Source organism: Hordeum vulgare, chromosome 3H, assembly GCF_904849725.1.
Source record: "Hordeum vulgare subsp. vulgare chromosome 3H, MorexV3_pseudomolecules_assembly, whole genome shotgun sequence".
NCBI lineage: Eukaryota > Viridiplantae > Streptophyta > Magnoliopsida > Poales > Poaceae > Hordeum > Hordeum vulgare.
Window position 1 is genome coordinate 345,531,893 of NC_058520.1, and position 12,781 is coordinate 345,544,673.

Consider the following 12,781-nt stretch of genomic DNA (forward strand, 5'->3'; position numbering starts at 1 on the left):
TCATGGCTCTTGTCGTGAAGGAGCACGAAGACGAGAACCGAAAGAGGCGGCGAGGATCGACCGTTGGCCGTCTTTGCATTCCTAGAAATCGCCACCTCGGGAACGAGATGTTGATGCAAGAATACTTCGCGGCCAATCCTACATATCCGCCGCGCTTCTTCCGGAGAAGGTACCGTATGCGCCGATCCCTCTTTGTGAAAATTGTTCAAGCTTGCGAGGCCAATTGTCGATATTTTACTCAAAGAAGCAATGCCGCGGGCTCGAAGGGATTTACTGCATATCAAAAAATCTCGACAGTTATGCGGGTAATTGCATATGGCATTCCGGCTGACTATGCCGATGAGTACCTTCGTATTGGTGAAGATAGTACAATTGAGTCAGTGTGTAGGTTTGCCAAAGTGATCATCCGCGTCTTTGGTCTTGAATATCTTCGGGCACGAGGAAGACACAAAAAATTTGATGGCATTTAATGATAGAAGAGGTTGACCTGGCATGCTAGGAAGCATACATTGTATGCATTGCAATTGGAAAAATTGCCCAAAGGCATGACAAGGAATGTATTGTGGCAAGTCTCGTAATGCAACAATTGTGCTAGAGGTCGTAGCATCCCATGATTTACGGATTTGGTATGCCGGATACTCTTAATGATATTATGTGTTGCAACGGTCTCATTTGTTTGCTAGGCTTGCTAGTTGTGATGCCCCTGCTTGCAACTACACTATCAATGAACATGAATACATAAAGGGATAATATCTTGGAGATGGTATATACCCTTCTTGGTACACATTTGTCAAGAACATCAAAGACCCTAAACTAGGAAAGAGTGTGAATTCGTAAGGGCACAAGAGGCAGCCCGAAAAGATATTGAAAGAGCATTTAGGGTTTTGCAATCTAGGTTTGCCATTGTTCGTGGTCCTGCTCGATTTTGGGACAAGCGATCCTTGAAAAACATCATGACATGATTTGTTATTCTTCATGAATTTAGAGTTCTTCTAAGACAATGTGGCTAGCCGTGTCAAATCAGCTAGAAACCCTAACCGAATTAGAGATTTTCTTCATACCTGCAAGGAGATTGAAAATACAAACACCCACTGTCAACTTTAGAAGGATTTCATTGAGCACCATTGACAAAGGGTTGGACACTAACATATTTCATTTTCACATTTATTTTCATTTCATTTATGTGTGATTTGTATACGGGACAAGTTTTGTATTGAATTATTTAGTTTGCTACGGTAATTTGAATAATTATTGTATTTGGAATGATTATTGTATTATAATATTGACATTTTTCTTATATTGCATATTAGTAATTCTAATTTACGAGATTTTCGGTTTATGGGTCGACACGACGCACCCGAACAAACCCCGCATAGCCGATCCGTAAAAAGCATCTTCTCTGTATATCATTTTTACAGGTTTTTTTGCGGAGTTTAACTTTATTCGCGCACGCGCCAACTCGCAAAACCGTTTTTTCGTTAACTGTAAACAACCTTTACGGGTCATCTTTATATGAGATCTGGCCACACGACGCGAATAGAAGCCCCACGCGCCTCCTTCCCACGATCAGATCCCGCCACACGACGCGAATAGAAGCGCCCCCCCCCCCCCCCCCCCCAAAACCCTTTTCCAAGGCCGATGCAGCCATCAAGGCCTTTCCAAGGCCGATGCAGCCATCAAGGCCGGCCCCAAAACACCCCGGCGATGAGATCGAACATGTGCCATGGTTATCGGATAGTGATGTCGTCTCTCCTCGAAAATTCTAAGCGTCGGGCTCCCTAGCTTTTCAAAGAAAACCCGCCCATTTACACAATAATAACAAAGACAAAAGTTAAGTTGTATACTCGCCACACCAGAAGTTGTATATATTACAAACTAAAATAAAAAAAACATTACCAGTTCCTAGGATTATTACGACGAGCCATCCAGCAAAAGAGCAAAATAAGAACCTTTACATTATCCGGCTTTCTTGGTGTTGAAAGTGTAGTGGTGGCTTAGGGATCCAGACTTGTAGTCTTGTACACAAGTGGTAATTACAAAGGCAGTGAAGAGATTAAAAACGATCATGGGGATCCACGTCGAGGCGACTTGATGATATGCCAGTATCATCAAGGCACGCAAGAGTTCCTGCAAACAAGAGGCAACACTTCAGTGTTTCAATTAAGTGTGTGTGTAATGTGAGGCCAAACCTGGTGCCACGAAATATGCTTTTGATGTCTTATAATCGGCTCTAATGTCGCGCAAGGCAATTCTAAAGAAAAAAAAAATATTCTGTAATTCAGCAGTCTATTTCAACGTTTCAACAAACTCCAGGAAGGTTATCCCCAAGGATGTTTTCTTGCTACATAAACAAGCAGTGAATATATTTGCTTCGATGCCCACACATGATAAGTCATCTGTTCCCTACTCCCCGAGTCCTGATTAAACGCTAAGTTGTTAATAACTGTGTAAACTTCAATGACTAGGTGCGACACAAAAAAGGTTAGCTTGCTGGATTTACATTTGCCACTCATGGCATTGTGACTAACATCTTCATCATTGTTTCTCTCATGTGGTGCCTGCCTACACCACAACCATATTACATCATGTAAAAGCTAATACATAAAATTGTAAGTTGCATAGTTGTTTAGTCAAGTCGGTGTGCTATACTCTGCCCCGAACCCCCCAAGAGTTCATGGTTCATAATAGAAATAAATCTTCGAGCTACAAAAATTATAACCATGTAAACAAAGATAACAATACAGAAACAATCATCTATATACTCTCATGAAAAGAAAGAGATCAAAAAACTCTTGACACAACCAAGTCTTAAAAGATGGCAGTTCATACAACCCAGCTCACTGCAAATCAAACCGGATTTGCAACCAGCCCCAAACCAGGAAATGTTATGGATGTGATTATTATATAAGTGGTAACATGTTCTCTTTCACCAAAATCCATTCAAGTGACGCAAGCAGGTAATGGTAGACGAAGGATGGAGGAGTGGAAATAGCGGAGGGGTTTAATGCCCATCTAGCAGCAACCAAGGTTGTTTATCGGTAAGTAAATTTCACAAAGAAAAACCTTAGTTACATTAGTTTATTTATGACATGACTCTCCATGCTGCTTGGGTAGAAACATTGTTATCTTATTCTGCTGCTCGGTCATGTCATCAGAAGCTACTCCATACATCCATGATACAGCAACTCTATTAAACCCCTAGCTGCACAACCTATCTTGACAACATGACCACAATACCACTACCACCCTTCTCTTTAGGTGGGCTTGCTAGATTGCACATTCACCACTAGCAAATATCAGTCATTTAACTTAAGATCAATGCTGGCTACCAATATCTTTTATTTTTTCGAGAAAACGCAAAAGAATTTGCGTTTCATTGCATTGAACAGGAAGAAGACATCGGGGGTACAACCTCCAGAAAGGAGGGACACACACGCGCACACACACACACCACCGTCCTCACCAAGCGACTACAACTAGGGAAGGAGGTGCCCTCAGCTACAGACACACAACGACATTAGGCCTCGCCCTGCCGCCATTGCGAGACACCTCTAGGGACAATTGCAGCTCCAGGACTGCCCAGGCCAACGTACCTCACACCCATGTGCCTAGGATCGGCGGGTGAAAGGCAGGGCCTGATAGAAACTGGTGTAGCAATCGTTGGGGGAGGGCCGGCGCTGGCAAACAACTGCTCCCTGTTCAACTGTCTACGCCAACGGTGCATCACCAGCCACCATCTGCCGCATCAAGTACTCCGCTTGCAGCCAAAGCAGCGCCCTCAAGAGGGTAACGGCGTTGAGACGCCGCCGCTGCCCGGTCCAGGAGGCCGGACCTAGGATTTCTCCCGGTGCTCGAGGAGGAGGTCCGGTCAGGGGTCATGCCAACGCCTCCAAGGAGGTGACGGCACCCTCGGGCGTCGCCGTTGACAGCGCAGGCCGTCGCTGCGCGGGGATTTCGCCCCGACCCATGAGCAAGGACCTCAGATGCAGATGCAGACCAGACATGACGAAGAACGTTGGAGAAGACGGAAGCACATGGAGAGGGAAGCCTAGGAACGTCGGTAGTCGCAGGTTTGGGCACCGGCCAGCGCAGCGCCAGCAGGCCGGCCACCACCGGGAGCGCGTCCAGCAGGCGACAACGATCACCTGCACCGCGCCGCCACCGCGCCGGCCCGCAGCCTCCGCCGCCGGGATTCGCCGTGGCACAGCATCGCAGCAACCGTCAGGGTCACCGCGCGTGTGCACAACCCAGCGGCAACCACCGGGGACGGCTGGGAGGGGTGGGAGGAGGGAGAAGGGTGGGTGGGGGCAGAGTGGTTGACTCGGGCCAAGGCGGGCCCATGCGGCCTAGATCTGGGCGCCCCCAGCTCTGCCGCTCGCTGCAGCGGCCGGCAGCCGCCGTAGCAGCGCCTCCGCGCACACGCACCGCGCCATCTCGACCTCTCCTGCACGCGGACAGCTTTCCGGCGCGCCACCACAGGCTCCCACCGCTCCAGCGCGCGAGCACGTTCTCACCGCTCCAGCGCGCGAGCACGCGAACAAGGGCCCCGCCGCCGCCGTCCACCGACGAGGGCATCACCCACCAGCATCCTCCGGAGGCGGCGAGGGGAGGGAGGGGGCTTGGGTGGCGGCTAGGGTTTCGCCACCCGAGTCGCCCCTGGGAGCGACGCGGGGGCCGAGTCTCAGTCCCCACAACCCAGGAGGTGCAAAATTCAATCACATTAGGTATCGCTACCAATATCTTTTAACTACTTAAGTTGGAAATTAGTTGCATACTCATAAATGTGGTGATCCATTAGGGTTGCTTTTTGTTTACCTAACATGCCAAGCACCACCTCGCCATTCAAATCAGTCCATACTTGTTCATAAATGTGGTGATCCATTAGGATTGCTTTCTGTTTACCCGACATGCCAATCACCACCTCGCCATTCAAACTAGTCCATCCTTGTTACCAAAGTTTAGATAGCGCTCATGGAAGCCAAAACAACTATACTAAAGGACCTTTAAAACATCAACCAGCTTACTGTACCTAATTACTCGTTCGAGTTTCATGTAAGAGAGTTAGGGTTACATTGTTCTAGCTCACAGTATGAGATGCATGTGGTTCTACATGTTGTCGAATATAGTAGTTTACTTCAGTCAATCATTGGCATAAGTTTTGGGGGGGGGGGGGGGGGGGCAGAGTCTGATATTCAGTAGATTCAAAATAAGATCAAAGGTAAGTGATGCACGAGATTGACTGACAGGGACATTTTTAGCTTAACAATCACTCGGAAAACCCTCGGTGCCGTGAATGCGTTAGTGAAACCTGAACATGCAGTAAATGAATAATTGTTTACCAGTACAGTTCAATAATAGTGACATCAGTTTGATAGAACAGCATGAGATGAACAACTGATGCTTGACTCGAGAAATGAACTGAAGTTTGGGAGCTCATAATTCTTGAGTTGTGCAACAGCAAAATAGGAGTCTTTCATTTTACACTGCAAGGATCATGGTTAACAACTAACAACCTTTCATTTGAAATTTGATTTCCTTTTTTGTACTTCTTCCATGGCAGATAACTCAAATTATTTAAGAATTATACCCTGTATCCCTGTCCTACTGTCCAAGGTGTTACAAAGCTATTTTACAGCTTGTATTCTTCAGTTGCAAAGCTATTTTGCCACAAGCAAGCCTGCCTTGACTTAATTCCAATGGTAGTACTGAAAGCAACTGAGATATTAATTAATGACTGCAATACCAAAAATTATATTTTGTTTATCTGGAAAACATCTTGATATTAAAGGATTATAGTTAGTTATGGAAATGGAAAATTATAGAAAATAAACAAGCAATAACAAGAGGTGAACTCAAATCGTAAAAAGAAGAAGCAGTTAAGCATCGAGATGTAGCGCAATGCAATTGTAAACAAGAAATTTAGTTGAATCCCACTATATTGTTAAATTATGATCCAAATTCTACCGTATTGGACTAGACGTAGTACAAACGGTGTGGGCCTTTGCGTTTGTACTGACGCATACGAGTATAACTCATTTACTTGTCCTCCAAGGACTCTCATGTATTGCCCCTCATATATACTCCATGTAGTCGCACCTAAAGACGGCCTGTCTTTCGTGCTTGTAATACTTCACCCTCATAGTGATTGCGCCTTCGTGCGTCCGTGGTTTTCTCCCGCAAGGGTTTCCACGTAAAAATCCGTGTCTCTCGTGTCTCGTTGATCTCGTTTTATCTAACAAGTGGTATCAGAGCCAGGTTCGTAGATACAAGATTTGAGACGGGAGTTAGGGTTGCGTCTGCCGCCGGACACGACCTAGCTATCCGAAGCCGGATCGATTTAGAAGCCGAGTTCGACAGGTTTTCGCCGAGCCGCTGTAGTCGTATAAATCCGTCGAAGCCGCCACTGTTAACTATCGTCGAGTTGCGCTGCTGCTCCACGCTTAGCAAGTCGCCGAGTTGCTGCGGTCCCCTCTGCCGCCAGCCACGCCTCGTCCACCAAACCACATCGACCTGATCCCGGTTCCCAGCGCAGCCACGCGCCAGGAGCCCACCGTGCCGCTGCTCACGTCCAAGTTGCTGCTGCTGAGTTGCCGTCCACCGAAACCGAAGCAACTCTATCGCTGCGCATCGCAGCCCCTATTCCTGTCCGTTGCTGCTGGAGATAATTGATCAATCATCCATCCATCAGCACGTGACGATACTAGTATAAAGTACTAGTTGGTCTCTTATCTTCTATTGCTACATCTACCCAAGAGCTACCAGGTGCTATTTATCCTATTTCGTTTCATCCGCATATCAATTCTATCAAGAATTTTTCTGTCGGCTTGTACTACTTTGTGTACACAGATTTATCTACTCATGGCATCCATGAAGTACGATCTTCCGTTGTTGGATCGTGACACAAGGTTTACCCTATGACAAGTCAAGATGCGGGCGTTGTTGGCGCATGCCGACTATGATGATGCACTGGATAGTTTTAGGAAGAATAGAATTGAGGATTGGACTGCTGAGGAGAAACGAAGGGACCGTAAGGCTTTGTCACAAATTCAACTCCATTTGCATGATAATATTTTGCAGGAAGTTTTGAGCGAGAAAACTGCCGCCGCTCTATGGTTAAAGGTGGAAGGGATTTGCATGACAAAAGATCTCACCAGCAAAAGTAAGAACGGCCAGAGGGGCCGGTCGCAATCCAGAGACAAGAAGCAGTCTTGCAAGAGAGACGGGCATGACATCTCAGAATGTTTCAAGTTGCAGAACAAGGAAAAGAGGAACGACACATATAAACCGAAAGGTAACAAACAAGGTGAAAATTCTGCTAATGTTGCTCGTGATGAAAGTTCCGATGATGCTCTTGTTGTTATTGCTGGATGTGCTGAGACCAATGATGAGTGGGTACTTGATACTGCTTGTACTTTTCATATGTGCCCGCATAGAGATTGGTTTACTACTTTTGATTCTACTACTGCTGCTGGTTCCGTTTTGGGTTTTGATAATTCATCATACAAGATTGAAGGCATAGGTTCCATTCGAATCAAGATGTTTGATGGCACAATCAGAACTTTGACAGATGTTTGGTATATTCCGAAGATGAAGAGAAATCTTATCTCTGTGAGTGCCCTTGATGCAAAGGGATACAAGTATTCAGGTGGAGATAGCGTTTTGAAGGTCACCAAAGGTTCTCTCATTGTGATGAAAGGTGACTTAAGTTCGGCCAATGGTCTTTTTTACCTTCGAGGTTCTACCGTTTCAGGTAACGCTACTCCGGTTATTTCAAAGAATTCTAATTGTGATGCTTCTAACCTTTGGCATATGCGTCTTGGACATATGAGTGAACTTGGTTTGGCAGAGTTAAATAAGAGAGGTCTTCTTAAAGGATACCAAAGGTAAATTGAAATTTTGTGAGCATTGTATCTTCGGCAAGCACAAGAGGGTGAAGTTCAACACTTCGACTCATACAACTGAAGGTATTCTTGATTAGTGCATTCTGATTTATGGGGACCATCTCGCAGAAAGTCACTAGGTGGTGCTAGTTACATGTTGACTATTATTGATGATTATTCGAGAAAGGTTTGGCCTTATTTCTTGAAGCATAAATGGCAAGCTTTCTCAGCTTTTAAGGAGTGGAAGATTATGATTGAGAGACAAACTGAAAAGAAGGTAAAAATACTTCGCATTGATAATGGTATGGAATTCTGTTCTAAGAAATTTGGGAATTACTGCAAGTCTGAAGGCATTGTCAGACACCACACCGTTCCTTATACTCCTCAACAAAATGGTGTTGCTGAGCGTATGAACAGGACCATTATTTCCAGAGCCCGTTGCATGTTGTCCAATGCAGGTTTGCATAGGCGTTTTTGGGTGAGGCCGCTTCCACTGCTTGTTATCTCATCAACCGTTCACCATCTATTCCTCTTAATAAGAAAATTCCAATTGAGGTATGGTCTGGTTCACCTGCTGATTATTCACAGTTGAGGGTTTTTGGGTGCACTGCTTATGCTCATGTTGATAATGGAAAATTGGAGCCAAGGGTTGTTAAGTGCATCTTTCTTGGTTATAAATCTGGTGTTAAAGGTTTTAAATTGTGGAATCCTGAAACACAAAAGATTGTTATTAGCAGGAACGTTATCTTTAATGAATCTGCTATGTTACATGATGTTTCATCTACTAATGTTCCTCTTGAGAGTGAACAGCAGTCTACTGTTCAGCAGCCTACTGTTCAGGTGGAGCATGTTATTGATTCAGGTGATACTTCTGATAAGGAAAATGTTGATGCACATGACGATCCCGTCTTTGATGATGAACATGTCACTCCAAATCAGCCTATTGTTCCACCCGGTTGGAATCTCGCACGTGACAGAGTTAGGCGGGGTATTAATGCACCTGAAAGGTTAATTGAGGAGTGCAATATTGTTTCTTTCGCTTTATCTGTTGCAGAAGAAATTGAAGGTAATGCTGAGCCTTCTTCATATTCCGAGGCTATTATTTCTGGTGATAGTAATAAGTGGATGACTGCTATGCATGATGAGATGGAATCGCTTGAAAAGAATGGCACTTGGGATTTGGTAAGATTACCTAGAGAGAAGAAACCTATTCGTTGCAAGTGGGTTTTCAAAATAAAGGAAGGTGTTTCTCCTAATGATGAGGCAAGATATAAAGCAAGGTTGGTTGCTAAAGGTTATAGCCAAATTCCAGGTATTGACTATAACGAAGTCTTTTCTCCTGTTGTGAAGCATAGCTCTATTCGCACTTTACTTAGTATTGTTGCCATGAATGATTTTGAGCTTGAACAATTGGATGTTAAAACTGCATTCTTACATGGAGAATTAGAAGAGGATATTTATATGGAACAACCTGAAGGTTTTGTTATTCCTGGAAAAGAAAAGCTTGTCTGTAAGTTAAAGAAATCTCTTTATGGATTGAAGCAATCCCCTCGACAGTGGTACAAGAGATTTGACACCTTTATGCTCTCTCAAGGTTTCAATCGGTCTAATTATGATAGCTGTGTTTATTTGAAAACTGTCAATGGTTCAGCTATTTATTTGCTCCTTTATGTTGATGATATGTTAATTGTTGCAAAGAGCATGTCAGAGATTGATGAACTAAAGAAGCAATTGAGTAATGAATTTGAGATGAAGGATTTGGGTGCAGCAAAGAAAATACTTGGCATGGAAATATCCAGAGATAGACCGTCTGGAAAATTATATCTCAGTCAGAAGGGATATATTGATAAAGTTCTTCGTCGTTTTAATACGCATAATGCCAAGCCAGTAAGTACTCCGTTAGCTGCACACTTCAAATTATCATCAGCCTTATGTCCTGAGTCAGATGCAGATATTGAGTACATGTCTAGAGTTCCCTATTCAAGTGCAGTTGGTTCACTTATGTATGTCATGGTTTGTTCTCGTCCGGATTTATCTTATGCACTGAGTGTTGTTAGTAGATACATGGCTAATCCTGGAAAAGAGCATTGGAATGCAGTTCAGTGGATTTTCAGATACCTACGAGGTACTTCTAATGCTTATTTAGAGTTTGGGAAAACTGGAGATGGACTTGTTGGTTTTGTTGATTCTGATTTTGCTGGTGATTTGGATAAGAGAAGATCGCTCGCAGGTTATGTTTTCACCATTGGTGGTTGTGTTGTGAGTTGGAGAGCAACTTTACAGTCTATTTTGGCTTGTTCCACTACTGATGCCGAGTATATGGCTATTTCTGAGGCATGCAAAGAAGCTATCTGGTTGAGAGGTTTGTACACTAAGCTTTGTGAAGATTCATCTTGCCCTACCATATTTTCTGACAGTCAAAGTGCTATATATCTTACAAAGAATCCAATGTATCATGAGAGAACAAAACACATTGATGTCAGATTTCACTACGTTCGAGATGTTGTTGCTAAAGGTGATTTGAAGGTATGCAAGATAAGTACTCATGATAATCCAGCTGATATGATGACAAAGCCAGTTCCTACCAACAAGTTTGAGCTTTGCTCAGGCTTAGTTGGTATTTCTCACTAGTCCTATGGACTTTGACGCACAAGGTGTTTATGCTGATTTGGATGGAGTTATTCACTTTCTTCGACTACTGGAGGGAATTTGGCTCAAGGTGGAGATTGTTAAATTATGATCCAAATTCTACCGTATTGAACTAGACGTAGTACAAACGGTGTGGGTCTTTGCGTTGGTACCGACGCGTACGAGTACAACTCGTTTACTTGTCCTCCAAGGACTCTCATGTATTGCCCCTCATATATACTCCATGTAGTCGCACCTAAAGACGGCATGTCGTCTCGTGCTTGTAATACTCCACCCTCATAGTGATTGCGCCTTCTTGCGTCCGTGGTTTTCTCCCGCAAGGGTTCCCACGTAAAAATCCGTGTCTCTCATGTCTCGTTGATCTCGTTTTATCTAACAATGTAGTTACTGAAACTAGTCAAAATTCGAAACAGTTGGCACACCACCAATCCAAACTACCAAACATCGACATCCAGTCCTTAATATGTCCATATCCTTCCAAATTTAGTTGAATCCCACTATGTAGTTACTGATCCTAGTAGTACCGTGAACTGAAAATCGAGAAATCATTACAACGTAGAGGCTCTGTTCTTATAAGGTACTCGTGGAAGCATGCAGTATACAGGAAAGAAAGAGGCATGATATATCACGGAAGCACTAATAAAACATACCTTGTTACTAAGAGTCGGCCTTGGCGGGGCATTCGAGGCTGGCGTTGAAGTGGCGCGCGGGGAACTTGGCGGAGACGGAGCCCACCTCGAAGACGAGCTCGTCTCCATCGGCGCGGATCCCGGTGATGGACCACCAGCGGAAGAAGGCCCTGACGCGGATGCCGCTGAGACCGGAGATGCGACGGTCGTCGAGGTGGCCGGTGAGGTGGTCGTTGAAGTTGGCGAGGTAGCTCCCCGCCGGCAGCACGATGCGGCAGCTGGAGTCGAGGTCTACGGCGAAGTCCCCCGAGCCGGCATCGAGCGTGTAGCCGCGAACGTTGGCCGGGAGCAGGCCGCGCGGGAAGCCACGGAGGCGGAGCTCGTCGTACGCGGTGGCGTTGGGGGTGGGCCTGGAGGCGTCGGAGCGGGCGAGCAGGAGGAGGAAGGCCGCGGCGAGGAGGGCGGCGAGAAGGAAGCGGGATTGGGAGGGTTTCGCCATTTTGGTGAGTCTAAGCCTGGAAGGGAAGGGAGGGAGACGTGGAACTATGGAAGAATCTGGAGTCGGGCCGGGAGGCCGGAGGAGGTGGCTGATGGTTAACCAACACGCGGGCTTCTTCCTCCTCGTGCACACAGTCGGTAGTTGACTTTTCTTATTGAAGAAAAAATCGACATATATGAATGGATTTTTATAGAGAAAATGGCTTATATACCACTGAAACAAGCATCAACTGCTCATTTGACATCGAACAAAGCTCCGGTGCTCATATACCAGTAACAAACGGATTCTAGTGCTTGTATGCCACTTGTTGTTAGAACAACGTTAGCTCGCTGTTCTTAGAGGCCAAAATGACTTGTTTACCCCGAGTGGCAAATAAGCAACAATGAGAGAACATATCTAGGAAAAAACTACTGCATTTTGCCTGTAATTTCAGCATTTCAGCAAAACAACAATGTACATATAACAGTATCAGCATATATGTACTTCAGCTATAGAATAATACTCATCGAAGTTCACATCATTTAGAAAGCATTCAGCAAACACCAAATTCAGTCATGCATAAGTAAACTCAAGTTTTCATCCCTATCAAAAGACCACAACCGAGAGTAGGTTGTTCACATAAGCAAAGTCTATAAATAAATTAGACATGAAGAGTTGCGATATGTAAATAATATGTGAAATGTTGTTGAATATCACATTTTCAGCTTCTTCTTGCTTCGAGTGCTCATTGCATGGATGTCAGGTGCAACACTCCTCTTGCTTCGAGTGCCCATTGCAGGGTTGTCAGGCGCAACAGATACGGCCTTTGATCTACATTAAAACATCAGATTACATACTATGATGATTCTTGCAGAATATACGTTGCTAACTTACACATTGTTAAAGAAACATTTCATTAAAGATTGTGCAGCTTTCATACCTTGTAGATTTAGAGGTAGTCTTTGATGATTTCGACTTCGCGACATTGTCTTCAATTGCATCACTCGGACATAGAAGTAGAGGCAGTGCAGTTTCATTTTCGGTTGAACATGGAAGAACAACCTTTGTAATGGGTTTTTTCTTTCTTTTGTCCCTGCATTAGTTTCACATATTAGCATCATTAGGACAAGAGTATGATGAAAACA

The 12,781-nt window shown here is 44.6% G+C and overlaps 1 protein-coding gene and 1 pseudogene across 1 annotated transcript; both read right to left on the minus strand.

Annotated features, from left to right (window-relative positions):
- Positions 1–1,816: 1,816 nt before the first annotated feature.
- LOC123443817 lies at positions 1,817–11,795 on the minus strand. Its single transcript, XM_045120346.1, has 2 exons — positions 11,180–11,795; positions 1,817–2,127 (listed from the first exon to the last, which is right to left on the minus strand). The coding sequence occupies exon 1, from the start codon at positions 11,655–11,657 to the stop codon at positions 11,187–11,189; it is 471 nt and encodes a 156-aa protein (XP_044976281.1). The 5' UTR covers positions 11,658–11,795; the 3' UTR covers positions 1,817–2,127; positions 11,180–11,186.
- LOC123443816 lies at positions 2,134–5,133 on the minus strand (annotated as a pseudogene).
- Positions 11,796–12,781: the final 986 nt, after the last annotated feature.